The 18,820-nt window shown below is 37.6% G+C and overlaps 1 protein-coding gene across 1 annotated transcript in view; it reads left to right on the top strand.

Annotated features, from left to right (window-relative positions):
- The window catches only part of LOC135741179 (uncharacterized), a 33,235-nt gene that overhangs the window by 2,739 nt on the left and 11,676 nt on the right, over positions 1 to 18,820 (top strand). Inside the window, exons 2-4 of the mRNA XM_065259853.2 lie at positions 3,826 to 4,971; positions 12,081 to 13,177; positions 16,649 to 16,794. Coding sequence (XP_065115925.2) covers positions 3,826 to 4,971; positions 12,081 to 13,177; positions 16,649 to 16,794 — 2,389 coding nt within the window. The remainder of the gene's footprint in view (positions 1 to 3,825; positions 4,972 to 12,080; positions 13,178 to 16,648; positions 16,795 to 18,820) is intronic.

Genomic DNA, 18,820 nt, shown 5'->3' with positions numbered 1-18,820 from the left:
AATAACAAATGTGAATGGTATTAAACAAGGCAAAACGCAGCCACAAACAAGACGTGTACACATTGGTTTGTACTTGTTGTTGTTTTTTCTATGCTTGAGGTAGCCTATTAATGTTAGCATCCTCTTAGCCTTATTGAAAAACATATACAACTTATGCAGCATTTAATCTATTTCTTACTTATGCAGGTATATAATTTGTAATAGATAATATGACAGCGTGAAGTGTAGTATACTGTACCTTTTTACTTAGTTTTACTTTACATCCACATGCGACATGTCCTCTGTTGCGGTGTATCACCTGATCCCTGCGATGTGTAGGATCCATAGACTGTAAAAAAAGTTGGATGTCGCTTCCTTCAATTTTAATTAACTGAACAAAAAATGTATGAAGAAGGACACTGACACGTTAGCAAAAACGTTGGTTTGAAGCCACTTTGTTTGGGCGGACTCATCTTGTTCTGAATATTATTCATATTTGTCTAGTAAATGTACTTATCCCACTATAGTTAGCTACAGTTTTTTTCCCGTCCTCAAACCGAGTACACTAAGACTAACAGAGACAGTTCCTGCTGCCGTGAATTTGTCTGCCCAGCGACCACAGACCGCTTACTTTTTAATTTACTTTTATTTTGTGTATATATATATATATTTGTGTATATATATGATACAGCTGCGAATTAAGGATTTGAACACCTGTCTATCAGCTAGAATTCTGACCCTCAAAGACCTGTTAGTCTGGCTTTAAAATGTCCACCTCCACTCCATTTATTATCCTAAATTAGATGCACCTGTTAGCTGCATAAAGACACCTGTGCACCCAATGCAATCAGTAAGAATCCAACTACTAACATGGCCAAGACCAAAGAGCTGTCCAAAGACACTAGAGACAAAATTATACACCTCCACAAGGCTGGAAAGGGTTACGGGGAAATTGCAAGCAGCTTGGTGAAAAAAGGTAGCCTGGGTGCCAGCCGATCTTAGCCCCGCCCACCACATTTTGAAAAACGGGAAGATCGGTCTGGCGTTTTTCCGTTGAGGAGCTACTATGCGAGTCCCAAAACTGGCCGTTGAATCAAATTGTGAGGGCGGGCTTTATACGATGATGGACAGATGATCAACAGTAACGTATCAACCACGTTACCAAAGAGCGCGTGTGTTCAATCTGTTTACAATGAAATGGCTTTCCCACTTATTTTGGCTTAAATAAAGATTCATTCGTTTTCATACTTTAATACTTCATACTTTAAAACTTTCATACTTTTTTCATACTATTAGAAACACGTATATTTATCTACTTATATATTATATAAAATGCCCTTTATTAATATGCGTTGTCTATGCATGGCATTCGTTTTGTACATTTACAGATGCACAAATATACTGGTTAATTTTGATTTCATTAAGACACTGTTGTGTTCTGTATTGACTGAGGCTCTGAACATTTTTTGTAAATTTAATTTAATGTATGGTACATAAAATAATTTGTAAATGTATACATGGATAGTTTCTTGACTATGTTTGTGTTAATAGCCTACACACGCTGGCTGTTGAGGCATTTTGCACTTCCAGATATCTATGTGCACTTTTGTTCCTTTGCATATGAATTTAAGAAATTATGTTTAATTTATTAGTGTTTATAACATTCGTTTTAATAAAAATATGCTGTGCATAATTTGCTTATATTATTGGGGCTTTGTGCTGCGCCCTCTTGTGGGCTTTTAGGAGTATTTTCTCCAAGATAAAGTAGGTCTTTATAATTCGAATATAATTCGAATTTTATTATTTTTCAAGGACGAATTTCGAATGTACTTGTTCAGCCATTTTGACAGCCCTATCGTGGATGAAGTTCACCTAACGTACAAATGGTAAGAGATAGTCTTACTGTATGACTTAGTAAATACTTCATGTTGTGATATAAATGAAATGTTGTAAACAAAGTAGGTGTTGATGTACCTTCGCTAACTCAGACTTAGTATAATTACAATGATGTTAGTATCATTGTAGCGAAATTACTAGCAGTTCGATCAGGCTGCAAAAGACGACATTTCAACATATGTCACACACTCCGTTGCTCTGATTGGTCATAGGTCTATCCAATTGAGTGGAGAGGCATTTTTCGGTTGAGACACGCCTCATAATTTTAGCTCAATGGAGCGGTATCAGACTCAAATTCTGATTAGAATTGAGTATGACAACGTCAGGCTAGAAAAAAGATCCACTGTTGGAGCAATCATTAGAAAATGGAAGAAGCTAAACATGACTCTCAGTCTCCCTCGGACTGTGGCTCCATGCAAGATCTCACCTCGTGGGGTCTCCTAAGATCCTAAGAAATTGAGAAATCAGCCCAGAACTACACGGGAGGAGCTGGTCAATGACCTGAGAAGAGAAGGTACCTCCGTTTCCAAGGTTACTGTTCTTAATACACTAAAACGTCAAGGTTTGAAATCATGCATGGCATGGAAGGTTCCACTGCATACACCAGCACATGTCCAGGCCCGTCTTAAGTTTGCCAATGACCATTTGGATGATCCAGAGGAGTCATGGGAGAAAATCATGTGGTCAGATGAGATCAAAATAGAACTAATAAAAAATAGATCATAATTCCACTAAACGTGTTTGGAGGAAGAATGAGGAGTACCATCCCAAGAACACCATTCCTACTGTGAAGCGTGGGGGGGGGGATCATCATGCTTTGGGTTTTTTTATGCACATGGGACAGGGTAACTGCACTGTATTAAGGAAAGGATGACCGGGGCCATGTATTGTGAGATTTTGGGGAACAACCTCCTTCCCTCAGTTAGAGCATTGAAGATGGATCGAGGCTGGGTCTTCCAACATGACAATGACCCGAAGCACACAGCCAGGATAACCAAGGAGTGGCTCTGTAAGAAGCATATCAAGGTGTTGGTGTGGCCTAGCCAGTCTCCAGATCTAAACCCAATAATCTTTGGAGGGAGCTCAAACTCTGTGTTTCTCAGCGACAGGCCAGAAACCTGACTGATCTAGAGAAGATCTGTGTGGAGGAACATTGATTTTCTTAGCTATTCAAATACTTATTTGCAGCTGTATCATCCAAATAAATAATTAAAAAATAATACATTGTTATTTCTGGATTTTTTTTAGATCCTGTCTCTCAAAGTGAACATGCACCTACGATGACAATTTCAGATCCCTCCATGATTACTAAGTGGGCCGAACTTGCAAAATAGCAGGGTGTGTTCAAATACTTATTTTCCTCACTGTATGTAGTATATCCTCTATAGCAGGGGTGGCGAACGTCAATCCTGGAGTGCGCAATCTAGCTCCAGCTTTAATCAAACACATCTAAACAGGCTAATCAAGGTCTAAAGAGTTAATAGAAAGCTATAGGCAGGTAAGGTTTAATCAGGGTTGGAGCTAAAATCTGCAGGACTGCGGCTCTCCAGGGCTGACATTCGTCACGCCGCTCTATAGAATCAACTGTCTGGCTCTCTGTAGAGGGTTTTTTTCTCCAAAGGACTTTTAATCCTAATAAAATTAGGGTTTATTTCTCTTAGAACTCTTTTCTATATGTTACATTATTACTGCGCTCGCTAGTACGGTTTAATCTTAGCCGCTGTACTTTGCAGCTTTTCCTGCCCACCAATTTCTCTCTTTTCTCCTGGTTTATAAATGTAAACCTGCTTTGAAACAATTAAACAGACTTGACATTCTGGATTCGAACAGCAATAAAATCCTTGACTACCCATTGTAAATTGACTACGTGCCTTGCCCATGAGAAACCATTACCGTCTGAGTACCACCTGGGTGAAAAGAGAATTTTAATTTTTATTATTTTTCTTTCAGATGTGAATAGTGAATCATGTTCTGATGGAGAAACGTCCTCAACATCAAAAGAGCGACGGACAACAAAAACTCTTTCCCGCATCACCTGTGGAAAGACATTCAGCTCACAGAGACATTTAGAGAGACATGAGAGAAAACACACAAAACAGAAACTCTTCACCAGATCTGAGATCAGCTTTACTATCTTACAAGAGAAGAAACTTCATTCAGAAGAGCACACAGACAAGAAGTTGTTTCATTGTGAGCAATGTGGGATAGATTTTGACTTCTTATCTCAGCTGAAAAGACACTTGAGGACACACAGTGGTGAAAAACCTTTCTACTGCACCGAATGTGGCAAGTATTTTAGAACCAAAGGAAATCTTGATGTTCATCAGAGAGTTCACACAGGAAAGAAACCTCATCACTGTAATGTTTGTGGAAAGAGTTTCTGTCGACATCAACATTTAGTGACACACCAGAGAACTCATACAGGTGAAAAACCTTATAAATGCTCTCAGTGTGGGAAGACTTTTGCTCGGTTATATTCCTTAACAGTCCATCTGAGAGTTCACACTGGAGAGAAACCTCATCATTGTAGTGTTTGTGGGAAAAGTTTTAGTCAACATGACAATTTAATGACACACCAGAGAACTCATACAGGTGAAAAACCTTACAAATGCTCTCATTGTGAGAAGACTTTTTCTTGGGTATATTCCTTAAAAACCCATGAGAGAATTCACACTGGAGAGAAACCTTACACCTGCTCTCAATGTGGAAAGAGCTTCTCTGATCCATCTCATTTGAGAGTTCATCAGAGAGTTCACACTGGAGAGAAACCTCATCACTGCAATGTTTGTGTGAAGAGTTTCAGTCAACTTTACAGTTTAGTGAAACACCAGAGAACTCATACAGGTGAAAAACCTTACAAATGCTCTCAGTGTGGGAAGATGTTTGCCGAGTCAAGTAACTTAAAAGCCCATGAGAGAATTCACACTGGAGAGAAACCTTACGTCTGCTCTCAATGTGGAAAAAGCTTCACTGATCCAAGTACTTTCAGAGTTCATCAAAGAGTTCACAGTGGAGAAAAACCTCATCACTGTAATGTTTGTGGAAAGAGTTTCAGTCGACATCAACATTTAGTGACACACCAGAGAACTCATACAGGTGAAAAACCTTACAAATGCTCTCAGTGTGGGAAGACTTTTGCTCGGTTGTATTCCTTAACAGTCCATAAGAGAGTTCACACTGGAGAGAAACCTTACGTCTGCTCTCAATGTGGAAAGAACTTCTCTAGTTCATTTGCTTTCAGAGTCCATCAGAGAGTTCACACTGGAGAGAAACCTCATCACTGCAGTGTTTGTGGGAAGAGTTTCAGTCAACTTTACAATTTAGTGAAACACCAGAGAACTCATACAGGTGAAAAACCTTACAAATGCTCTCAGTGTGGGAAGATGTTTGCCGAGTCAAGTAACTTAAAAGCCCATGAGAGAATTCACACTGGAGAGAAACCTTACGTCTGCTCTCAATGTGGAAAGTACTTCTCTAGTTCATTTGCTTTTAGAGTCCATCAGAGAGTTCACACTGGAGAGAAACCTCATCACTGCAGTGTTTGTGGGAAGAGTTTTAGTCGACATGACAATTTAGTGTCACACCAGAGAACTCATACAGGTGAAAGACTTTACGAAAGCCATGTACTGGGTCAGGTTACTTAAAAGCTGTGTTAATTTTGACAGCAATTTTTCCATAAGTTTTAGTCATAGTATTCTGACTAAGATGCAATTTAGTTTTAGTTTTTTTCGAAAAAATAAAGGCTTTAAATGGCATTAAAAAAAAACATAAAATTTTATTTCTACAGCCTTTTTTTAGTTTTGACGAAAAATATGAACAAATAATTTTTAAAGGCAGGGTAACACATTTTGAAAAATGCTAACGGTAGCCGCCTAGCAATGAAATCCCGATCCCACCCTCAAGTCAAATCGCCATCTAAAGTCACGCCTCTTTTCAAACACATGAACACGCACAGATCAGACGGTCACATCTCATGTCTCATTCACCAGTGAGAAAACTTTGCAGTACAAAGTGAATAACACTTCCAAAATAACCAAACAACTGGTTTACATCAGAATTAGTTTACCACACGTTAGGTTGCGTAGACGTAGTAACTATATCGTTACGCTAATCCGTAAACGAACACAAATTTCATAAGCAATACAATGTTTCATCAAAGTAGAATATCTGAATCCATCTCAGTACAAACATATCGCGTACCTACCTTACCAAAATAAACAGTGCAAAGACCCTTTCAGACCCTTTGCCTCCTGCAGCTGTTTCATCTCGTGGTAAAGCAGTAAAGTTACCGATGTTAATTTGGGTTTTTGCTCTTGCTGATCCAGTCAGTTTTTGCTGTTGTTGTTATAAAAGATGTCTTTCATTGTGTGCCTCCTGTGTTGGTTGTCAATTCAGCAGAAAAGTTTGCTGTTCTCACTGTTTACAGACACCAGGAGGTGAGCGCACGTGAACGTGCCGATGACGTATGGTGTCTGCGTAGACTCGCTGCGCGGTGGGCATTCAAATTACGCTTGCGTATGAGGGACAAAAATGGAAACGTCCGTTCGGACCGAAATCTATGATTTGTTGAACATTTTTTGGTCCTACGCCTTTCACAGATGACATAAATTTCTACAAATACATTTAAACAACTTAACACAGTGATTGCTATCAGGATGTGAGGAGACTTTTAACCAGCATAACAAAAAATGTTTCAGGATCAAATCTGTTACCCTGCCTTTAATGTAGTTTTAGAATGAATAACTGATTTGTAGTGAAATATGTACATTAGTGTGATAACCAACGGAACTAGTTTAATTGCTCTGGCTGGCACCAAAATTGTGGTAACACGGCTGGTTGCATCCTGGAAAAGTGCGATGCACAGAAAGCACACTTTGGAGATATGGGAAATTGCAAATTCCAGCAAAAGTGGCTAGAAGAAGATTATAAGAGATTTTTGCAGCCCATTGGTGGTCAACATGGAGAAGCATTTTGCAGCGTTTGTAAAAAAAATTATGCTTGACACGATGGGTGTAAATGCCATTAGATCTCATATGCAGTTCAATAGTCCCAAATCGGCTGTAAAAGTCAGGCACAGTGGTTAACTATATCGAGTTACTTTTAAGTGACCGACAAAGTAACCTCAGGCAGTACTGCTACAACTGCTGCTTCTGTTACTGAAGGGAAACTGCGACCTTCGAGCGCAGTTTGGTTCAGATGTGACGCTGCAGGCTGAGGTGTCTGAACATTGCCATGCAGCACTACTAGTACTCATCCAATGAAGGTGTTTCTGAGTTGTTCCAGGAAATGTTTCCTGATTCACAAATAGCCAAATCTTTTACCTGTGGAAAGGACAAAAACAATTAAAATGAGCAACTTCATTCCACGTGACTGCTAGACTTCACTCGTTTATGTACAGCAGATAAAAATGTCAGATTCTAACCTCTATCCCTTGATGGAAAAAGTTAAATCTGCAGTATGGGAATATTTTGGGTATCTGAAAAACAAACGTGGGGTTGTCCTTGAAGATCCAGTTTGCAAGAAATGTGGACGAAGAGTGGCTGCAAAACGAGGAAATACATGGAACATGTGCTACCATATTCACGAACACATCCCTCTGTGCAGATAAAGGTGTGTTTTGTTTATAATTTAAAGCAGTTTTATTTCTGTGATGCAGAGGGAATCCCCAAGTCCAGTCATGAATATCGGTCATAAATCGGAACCGGATTTGTGTTTAATTTTTCGGCTGTCTGTTTACGGACACAAAGCTGTTATATAAATGTGCCTTTGAAGGGAACTGTCTTGAGAAAAGTCTTGATGGTATTTTCTTTCTGTCTAAAAAAAAAATCTGATTTAAATCGATTATCCCACCCTCTACTAAAAAATCAATCTGCAGATTGCAAAGAAATTGTTCAAAGAAGTTTTAACTTATTTTATTGTATTTAGATTTTCCCTTCTGGGATTTGATCTGGCTCCCCCCCTTAAAGTGCAATCAGAAACAACAAGCCAAAAAGAGGCCCTGTCTTTGTAAACAGTGAAAATATAACACAAAATTATGTTACTCTTTTTTTTTTCTTTAAACAAAAGTTTTACATCTTGCTATTCAGTAAATATGAGGTAGTTTTCATAAAGTGCAAACAAAACATTCAACAGCATTAAACAGTGCAAGAGAACATAAATCTTGCTATTCAGTGGATAGGAGGTAGTTGCTCATGAAGTGCAAACAAAACGTTAAACAGTGCTTATTTTTGTGCTTTAGTATTAACATCCATTTTTTCTAAACATTCTTAGCCAGGAAGACAAGCCTGTCTACTACCTCTGGCTTAAGGCATGCACGGTGGCATGTAACAATGCCCCCCACACTGAAAACCCTCTCTGAGGGGGCACTCGTTGCTGGCACAGAGAGGTATTTTTTGCCAGACTACTCAGCCTTGGAAAATTTAGTTGGTGGCACTTCCACCACTCAAGGGGTGTCTGTGTCTGGGTCTACCTCAAGGGTCAATAAGTAAGATGTCAGCTCAATTCAATTCAATTTTATTTATATAGCGCTTTTCTCAATTGTTGCAAAGCAGCTTTACATGAGTAGATGTAGAGGAGAACACTGAAAATCAATACATAGTATAAGAAGTAGAATAAAGCGGCTATGGATAAACCGTGTAAGCGAGCGTATTAATAATGTCACGTATACAGTAAAGTGCTAAGTTAAGCCAAAGTTGGCTGACTCTCCCTGGGACTAAAAAAAACCTCCACAGAGTCTCTGGATTCTGTCTGTAACGCTGGAGAACAGCAGCAGACTCAAGATGTGTTCAGTTAAACTCATCGACTGCAGGAACCTCATGATCAAAACGGAACCTACAGAAATAAAAATCGAACCCACAGCAGTGTTTCCGCTATATACATTCAACCGTGGCGGCCCGCCACGCCTAAAACATCCCCGCCACGCCTGTGGTTGTGAATAGAAGGGATACAGCAAACGAAATCTCCCGGATGAGCACTGTTTTATCCTAATCCTAATCCTTCACCCAAACCCAACTCTAAACATAAAATTTCACAGGATTGTAGGATGTATTTGTATCTCATTTAGCCAGAGCCGTTGTTTTAATCCTAAAAATCCTACCTCCAAATCTAATACTAAACTTTTCGGCATTTTCTGTATCCCTTCTAGACAAAACCCACGGCGGCAGCTCGCAAAATAAATAAAGCTACCGAAATGTCCGCCCTGCCAGACTGGCTGTCTTAAAAGAAATAAATTTGTGGATTGCGCGTTGTTCACTCATTTATAAATAAATCTCCTAAAATATCATAATTTCCCTCATGGGTTTAGTTTCATGCACAAATAGATTTAAATCAAAAGATGATGATTAGGCTACGTCTCTGTTTTGAGAAATAATAATAAAATAAATAAGCCTACACGAAATATGTTATTATTATCCGATTGACAAAACGAATTAAAAAAGTATTTGAGTTTCTGTTCTTTTTTTGTGACGCGCTGTTAAACCAAAGCAGCAGAAAACACGTTGTGTTTTTAATGATTTTAAATAAGCACAAGGTTTTCTCTTTATTGTAAGTTTACACAAATAAAAAATACACAATTTACAGTTTCGAATGTTATTTTACTTTTATTTGTATGGCAATAAATTAAAGGTAATTTAAGTTACAAGGTCATCACGCCTATGCTTTTCACAGGCGCATATACACATATGCAGCGCGGGGCTGCGAGAAATGACATGATTAAACTTTCGATTTAACATATTACGAGTTTTGTGGACATTCATTTGTAATCGTTGTACTCATATTATCAACTTATCTGGACATTAGTTATTCAGAATATAGGCTATAAGCGCAGCGCGCTGCTGACCCCTCAGCTGTCAGTCAATCTTCTGTGCTTTAGATCGACCCTCACAAAGTTTCACATTAAATGATAAGATGTTTGTCCAAAAACAAAAGGCTAAACACTGAATACTACTTAAATGGGACTGCAAGACATTAATAGTCGAATCTGTTTGTAACTTACATTATTCCCGTGGAAGAGAAGGACGTTGGTAATAAAAACTTGAGGCAGACGGTGAGACTGTTTCATCTGTTTTCAAACGAAACAACAGGGTCGGGGTACCCGTGGGTGAAACTCCTAATATTTGATGTAACGGGTGTAATAATATTAACGTGTTATATGCGTTGTAGATCCAGGTCGGGACTCAATAGGCAAGAGTAAACTGCGGGTCTAATATCCAAGACCAAAATTTGACTGGATTCCGATAGGTAACAGTTTTTAAATGGCACCGTGCTTTGTGTTTAAGATCTGTCTGCGAAGAGCATTAAAAGTTTCTATTTAACTGCGCGATTTGCGGTGTGACCAGGTCGGGGTCTTAATGTCAAACAGGCCGGTTGTGGAATAAAATTGCTGCTGATGTCGGATGGCTAACTGGTCGGGTGTTCTGTCAATCACAGCCGTGCGAATTATCAAACAGTACTGTGCGTGACTTTGCAACCGCTCTGTAACGCTAAACACGAGCACGAACTTGCACACTACATTAAAACTACAATGAAAGATCCGTATGAAGCTATAAAACTTACGTATTTTTTAAGAAAATACAGTTTAGATCAAACATAGAAAAGCAATATGCTATATATATAAGAAAAGTAAATGACAGCATGAAAATGATAAAAAATACATGTTAGTTTACTGTAGCCTATTTTTTACATTAAAAAAATAATGTACATTAATAATCATCATGGGCGCCCCCTGCCGCCACAGCTGGAAAAAATCCTAGAGGAAACACTGCACAGCAGAGGAAGATCACACTGATGAAGATAAGGATGACGATGATTTTATTCATTCGTGTATGTTTCTTATGTTGTCTTTTCACAATAACGAATTATTATGAAGCCTTAAATTTAATATATTGATTTAAACCTCCAAATTATATGGAAATGTGGTTTTTTTTCTTATTTTAGAAAGATGTATGCTGTGTGCTGCTCACTCCAGAATTAAGTAAGGGGAATGTTAAGTGAATGTTATTTTCTGGTTCGGTTCGGTAAATACTTACTCTGATATATAGAGTTAACTTTTTCCCCGCCAGCTTTTTTTTTTTTGAAGTTGCCAGCGCCAGCATTTTTTATGATTTTCACAATGCCTTCCAGAAAAATGTTCTTCTTTTAAGTATATAAACATACAATATATCAAATGAAAGATCAGACCCAAAAATGTATCCGATCTTCATTAGTTCTCTTTTTATCACATCTCAAATGTGGGTAGGTTTCTTAAATAATACAAAATGTTGAGCAAAAAGCTGAGATAATTGCATTTTTGTTAGAGATCAGATTCATAATTATGATCAAAACATACACTGAGTTTTTACTCTTTTTAAATCATTGGATGCTTCAGTGTTTTATGTAAGCAAGGTACGAGTGGCTGTGCTGTATCCGATTCGCGTCGTGCCTAACAACGCCCTTCAGCCGTTACTTATTCACGATACAGCACTTGCCTCAAGTTATTAAAGTAAAAAAAATATTAGTGAAACTTTCATGAAGTTAAATCAATAAAAAGCATTCCTTCCGCTAGAAAAAATAGTCCCTGACCACAAACAAAAGTGTTCCAATGTGTAATATGCATGAAAGCTCATATAAAAACAACATACAGACACGTGTGGTTGCTAAGGGCGCAGTGATAAACCGAACCGTTGGGTGAAGCGGTCATAGCCGTGTTTTATCGTGAATAAAGCACACATATTGACCAATCAGAATCAAGGATTGGAACTAACCGTTTTATAAATATATACACAGTATATATGTGTGTATATATATGTATGTATGTATGTATGTATTTATGTGTGTATACAATGTCAACAAAATTAAAGGACAGGTTTTTTGAAATTAAAGCAGATCAAACATGCATTTTAGTCTGGGAAACTGCACCCTAGTGTTTAGATCATCTGATATGTAGCTATTATAAATGTGCCTGCGTGTAATGGTGCATACACACAGATGCGATCAAAGATAACACTTGTCTAAAGCAATTAACCCTATGAAGCTGGGATTTATACTAAACAATCACTATTAGCTGTTTACAATTTAAAAGCATATTTTATAATATTATTTATGTTTTAAATATTTAGAATATAATTTTTTTTCTTTAAAATACCTTACCTCCCCATGAGAAACCATTAACGGCTGAATAGAGCTTAAAAGTGAAAAGAGAATTTAAATTTTTATTATGTTTCTTTCAGATGTGAAGAGTGAATCATGTTCTGATGGAGAAACGTCCTCAATATCAAAAGAGCGATGGACAGCACAAACTCTTTCCCGCATCACCTGTGGAAAGACATTCAGCTCAAAGAGACATTTAGAGAGACATGAGAGAAAACACACCGAACAGAAACTCTTCACCAGATCTGAGATCAGCTTTACTACCATACAAGAGAAGAAACTTCATTCAGAAGAGCACACAGACAACAACAACAACAACAACAAGTTGTTTCAGTGTCAGCAGTGTGGGAAGGTTTGTGTCTCTTCTGCTTGTCTGAAAAGGCACATGAGGACACACAGTGGTGAAAAACCTTTCAACTGCACTCAATGTGGCAAATATTTCAGCACCAAAGGATATCTTGTTGTTCATGAGAGAATTCACACAGGAGAAAAACATCATCACTGTAGTGTTTGTGGGAAGAGTTTCAGTCAACATCAACATTTAATGACACATCAGAGAACTCATACAGGTGAAAAACCTTACAAATGCTCTCAGTGTGAGAAGACTTTTACTCAGTCAGGTAACTTAAAAGCCCATGAGAGACTTCATACTGGAGAGAAACCTTACGTCTGCTCTCAATGTGGAAAGAGCTTCACTGGTTTAAGTTCTTTCAAAGTTCATCAGAGATTTCACACTGGAGAGAAACCTCATCACTGTAGTGTATGCGGAAAGAGTTTTAATCAACGTGAACAGTTAGTGAGACACCATAGAACTCATACAGGTGAAAAACTTTACAAATGCTCTCATTGTGAGAAGACGTTTGCTCAATCAGGTCACTTAAAAATCCATGAGAGAGTTCACACTGGAGAGAAACCTTACGTCTGCTCTCAATGTGGAAAGAGCTTCACTGATCCGTCTCATTTCAGAGTTCATCAGAGAGTTCACACTGGAGAGAAACCTCATCACTGTAATGTATGCAGGAAGAGTTTTAGTCAACATGGCTATTTAGTAAAACACCAGAGATCTCATACAGGTGAAAGACCTTACAAATGCTCTCAGTGTGAGAAGACGTTTGCTTGGGTAACTGCCTTAACAGTCCATGAGAGAATTCACACTAGAGAGAAACCTTACGTCATTGTGTGAAGAGCTTCTCTGCTTCCCCTAACCCTAAAGTGATATTGCCCTTCTTTTACTCTAGCTTAATGTTCCATCCTTTCTCTCTCTCATGTTTTATGTTGTTGTTTGTTAGTATTGTGTGTTTTTCGTAGTGTAACATTAGTTTAATAAACCAGTTTTGCATTTCACAATTAAATTGTTTCTGTGTTCAATGCTCATGAAATCAATGTCACTTAATCTGCTTGGATCTTGTAAGTGGCCACTAGAGGTCACCAAGTTAATTCTTTGATGGTGTGTTAACCACATTACCGTGTTGAGACTGTGAACCCCGAAAAAGAATAGACTTTGTTCAGATTCATGTTCAGTATAACAGACATTGAAATCATTCACATCTAGTAGACAGGGTATACTAAATGAGATACATCTGTATAGATTCAAGCATAGGAACATCATGATAATATTTATGTGGATACCAGCTCATCATAATAAAGGGTCATGAAAATGTTGATGGATTAGCAAAACAGGCTTTGGAAGCTGAGGATACCATGAACATTTCACACAGTAAATCTGAAGGAAAAGCAATAATTAAAGCATATACCACTAGGTAATGGCAACAAAAATGGGATACAGGAAATCCAACAAGTAGCAGCAGTAGTGAGGATAAGCAAAAGAAGCACAAAAGAGGAAACTATTTTAACAAGATTAAGGCTATGTTGAATAAAACCTTAAAATTAATAAATAAACATCCAAGAGGAAAATGTGAGCACTGTGAGGAATCAGTTGAACATGTTATTTGTGTATGTCAAAAATATACTAATGAACGAGAAATAATGAACCTTTTAATGAATCTCAAATGAAATATTACAGAGCTCTGGGTCACAGCTTTCCCTGTCAACTACACAAAATCAATGCGAGTCTGCCAACAGCCAAGCTGTACTCGCCTATCCCTCTGACCCAAATCTTTGTGTGTTTTTGTCTTGGTGGGTCTTCTTGGACTTTCGCTGATCTCTTGGCACGCAGCAGACATGTTAGACCTTCACTTCTGCTTTGGAAAGTCCCCCTTTTCACAAATAGCTGCCGTAGCTTGCGTAGTTTGCATCCTGTTGTTTTCACACCCAGGCAGACTGAGATAGGGATCGCTTCTCCTCGCCCCCTCCTTTCTGTAACTCCACAAGCTAAACACACACACAACATAGTTTCATCTACAAACATAAACTTTAAATGTAAAACAATATAAGTACTGCAATATAAGTAAGATCAGCTATAGATTTAACATTGGTGTCAGAAGAGCTTGCAAGGATGTGTGAGTGGGACGTGTACGAAGACAATAGTATAGGAAGTGATCACTATATTATCATTTGAAAGGTAGGGATGAGTGTGTTAGAACAAAATTTGAAGCCTGCTCCAGGATGGAGATTTAAAAAGGCTAATTGGGAAGCTTTTTCATTTTTAAGTGAGGTAGGACTTATAGCAATAGAATAAGAATCAGTGGAAGAATTTAACAAAAGGATTTGTAAAGTATTGTATGATATAGCTGATAATGTAATAAGGGACAAAGTAGAAATAGAAAATCAGTTCCCTGGTGGACAGAAAAATGCAGTATAGCTGTACAGGACAGAAATAAAGCATTTAGAAAAATTAAAAGAACATATTTATTTGATGATTTCATTAAATATAAGAAAGCACAAGCTGAAGTCAGAAGGACAATTTGTGCTGCTAAAAAGAAATATGGAGACATGGTGTTCAATAGGAGATATGTGTATAAGTGAAGTGTGGGGGACAATAAGAAAAAATGATAGAATATATATCAAGCTCTTCTAGTTTTAAAAAATGATGAAGGAATAATAGCAGTGAATGATATTGAAAAAGCTGAAATGTTGGCTAAAGTATTTGTAAGAGTTCATAGTGATGATAATGTGTCAGAGGAAGCTAAAAGACTAAGAGATCAGAATAAGAATCAGCACCCAGATGTGATGAAAAAAAGGAAGGCCTCTGGAGATACTTTAGATGTAGATTTCTCTTTATATGAATTAAAACGGGCTCTAGGGAGAGTTAAACATACATCTCCTTGAAAAGATAATGATCAAGCATCTGACTGATAGATCCTTACAAATTATATTACGTCTGTTCAGTAGGATTTGGAATCCTTTGGAATCAACTGGTTTTAGACCCATTGCGTTGACTTCCAATTTGTGTAAGCTGATGGAAAAATGATTATATACAGGCTTGGCTAAACTATGTTTTGGAAAGTAATGGACTTACGTTACCATACCAAAGTGGATTTCGGGCAGAGCGGAATACAATGGATGCTGTGTTAAGCCTGGAAGCTGTTATAAGGAAAGCTCAAGTAAAGAAAGAAGTTCTGGTTGGGATTCTTTTTGACAATGAGAAGGCATATGATATGCTTTGGAGTACTAATAAAACATAAATGCATGGGAATCGGATATTTCCAATGCCAATAGTCGATTTTCAAATTCAAAAGCAAATAAACAAGGACAAATATATTCCCAAGAACATGATTGCACAGCAGTATTTAGATCAAAGCTATACATCGTGGTTGCATATATACATACAGATGGTTCTAAAGATCCTGCCACTGGAAGAACTGCTTCTGCAGTGCATATCTCTACATTTCAATCATGTAATATCAGCAAAAGAGTAACTGATCATGTTTCTGTGTATACAGCAAAACTTATTGCCATTCTGGTAGCACTTCATGGGTGGAGGATGTAAAACCTAGCTATCATCTGTTCTGATTCATATGCAGCACTTTCAAGCCTTGCAAGTGGTCTAAAATCAACTAGGTAAGATATTATTTATGATATTCTTGCAAGTTTATTGAGAAATAGTAATTCAAGTCTTATAATATTTCTGCTCATGTGGGAGTGGAGGCTAATGAAGTGGCTGACAAACTAAGCTTTAAATCATGAGGATGCTGACATAAAAGTGGCTCTTAAAAAGAGATCCAGGCTAAAGTGAAAGAAGTCACTGGTAATAAATGGCAAGAAGCATGGAATATTGATAGCAAGGGCAGACATCTTAATAGCATTCAACAACTTGTAGAAAATGGAAGAAGTCAGAAAAGAAGATATTATCATTTCATGTCTTCAAATAGGACATTTTAAAATAATTCCCTTTTAAAAATAGAAAAGCATGCCACTGATAAATGCAGATATTGTGATCAAACAGAGACAATAAAGCATATTTTATTTATGTGTCAACAGTATGAAAATGAAAGAATATCACTGTTTCAGAAAATGGAAAAATTGGACATAAAAACTTGTAATATACAAAGCTTTGGAATGTAATTTAGAGCAGTTGAAGAAGTATAGAGCCATTTTAAATTTGTTAAAGAAATAGGGTTAATTCAGTATGTTTTTCTCTCTTTTCGCATTTCCTTGCATGTCGGTGCTCCACACTTCAGGTGGCGGTAGTGCACCATAAGCTGGTTTGCCATCCGCCATAAAAATCCAGAAGAAGACCGGAAGCTGAATAACGGCAAAAAGTTTTTTTTCTCTCTGCTCGTGTTTTGCTGTCCGTCTCTGCAGCTCTATAATTTACTTCTTTCATTGCCAAGTCATCAACTATTGCAAGCAGCATCATATTGAAATTTTGCACCCCTTGGTGAGCGGAACAAGGTGTGTAGTTTGTGTTTTGTGTTTATAAAATGTGAATCTTTATTTATGTTATTGTCTATTTTACAAAATGCGTTTTTTGAAACGCCTCACGTGTTAACAAAATGAAACTACTGTTCACATGTCGTAGGGCCTACTTTTATTTGTCTTTAAATGTAATTTAATGTAGAAATACACAGTGATAAACTTAAGGTATATGGTGTTCCTTATATATCCATGTTATAACCAGGTTTACTTAACCTGCTATTTATGTTTACTTTTAGGTTTCACGGTTCTCCCCTTACGAAAATTAACCATGGTTTTACTACAGTTAAAACCAAAAAAACATGGTTACTGTAGTAAAATCATGGTAACCACACAATAACCATAGTTAAACCATGGTTTGTGTATTAAAACCATAGTTTTACTGATAGTAATCAATACACCAAAAAACCATGGTTACCACACTTTTACCACAATAAAACCACGGTTAATTTTCGGAAGGGTTGTGCAGACTCAAGAAATAAATGATTGCACCCGTTAGAGACTCTGCTTATTACTAAGCAAACCTACAGATCTAGTTAATTTACACGCTTAATAGTACTGTATACGAGTAATAAGGTTATTTTCTAAAGGCCACTGAATTAACCTCTTTAGTTAATGTACAATTATTAGAATATTCGCTTGGCATTAATTACTTGATTATTAATTCTGTTAAATCAGTTAAAACCTTATCATAATTACAGTTAATTGTACTTATTATTCCCTTTGAGCTAAATCTGTAAGTTCCCTTTAATTAAAGTCATGTTTCGGTCGGAGGTTTATCAATCAAAGTGTTTTAAATAACTTTATTCACTTCCTCCCGCTGAATCGCTCATTTAAAAGTCTTTTTGTGAAGAACTAAGTTACTTTCTTCCACCACGGACTTAAAGCTCAGAATGACAGGTAACCCGTTCAGCTGTTTGTTTAAAGGAACACGCCCATATTTTGGGAATTTAGCTTATTCATCGTATCCCCCAAAGTTAGATAAGTCCATACATACCTTTATCATCTCCGACCCAAACTAAACTAAACTGTAACTCTGTCTGACGCAGCCCCCGCTAGCTTAGCTTAGCACGAAGTCTGGAAGCAAATGGCTCCAGCTAGCAAACTGCTCCCAATAAGTGACAAAATAACACGAAAATTTTCCTATTTATGTGTTGTGATTTGTATAGTGACACCGTGTACAAATAACAAGGTGATATGAGACACAGTGATCTTTTAACAGTATACATACTGGGAACTATATTCTCAGAAGACGAAGCACTGCTACTTGGGCGGAGTGATTTGCTCGCAGCACCTGAGAAGCCCCTGGTGAGGAGCAGAGAGTTCGTTCAGAGTTATGCAAATCACTCCGCCCATGTAGCAGTGCTTCGTCTTCTGAGAATATAGTTCCCAGTATGTATACTGTTAAAAGATCACTGTGTCTCATATCACCTTGTTATTTGTACACGGTGTGACTATACAAATCACAACACATAAATAGGAAAATGTTTGCGTTATTTTGCTAGCAGTTTGCTAGCTGGAGCCATTCACTTCCAGTCTTTGTGCTAAGCTAAGCTAGCGGGGGCTGCGTCAGACAGAGTTACAGCACGCACGGAGATGAGAAGGGTATGTATGGACTTATCTAACTCTGGGGTATACGGTGAATAAGCTAAATTCCCAAAATCTGGGCGTGTTCCTTTAAAATCTCATAATAACTTAATATGTAATAGCCGTTTCTCAAGATTACAGTTCTGGGTCACAAAATATAGTTTTAAGATTCATGCGATAATATATATGTATGAGATATACGTTTCTTTATACCTCATGTTTTCTTGCTGAAAAAAACAGCATCAAACCAGCATGGGAATTATGCTGGTGCCAATGCTGGTTTGGTGCTGGTTTAGCTGGTGCTAATGTTGGTGCTGATGATGGTTTACCTGGTGTTCTTGCTGGAATGCTGTTTTTTTTTCGGCAGGGTTGCTACTTCCTCACAGCAACAGAGCTAAAAGAGGAACATGCTATTCTT

Source organism: Paramisgurnus dabryanus, chromosome 24 (genome assembly GCF_030506205.2).
Source record: "Paramisgurnus dabryanus chromosome 24, PD_genome_1.1, whole genome shotgun sequence".
Taxonomy (NCBI): domain Eukaryota; kingdom Metazoa; phylum Chordata; class Actinopteri; order Cypriniformes; family Cobitidae; genus Paramisgurnus; species Paramisgurnus dabryanus.
The sequence above is the reverse complement of the archived record's forward strand: the minus strand, read 5'-3'. Positions and strand labels throughout refer to the sequence as shown.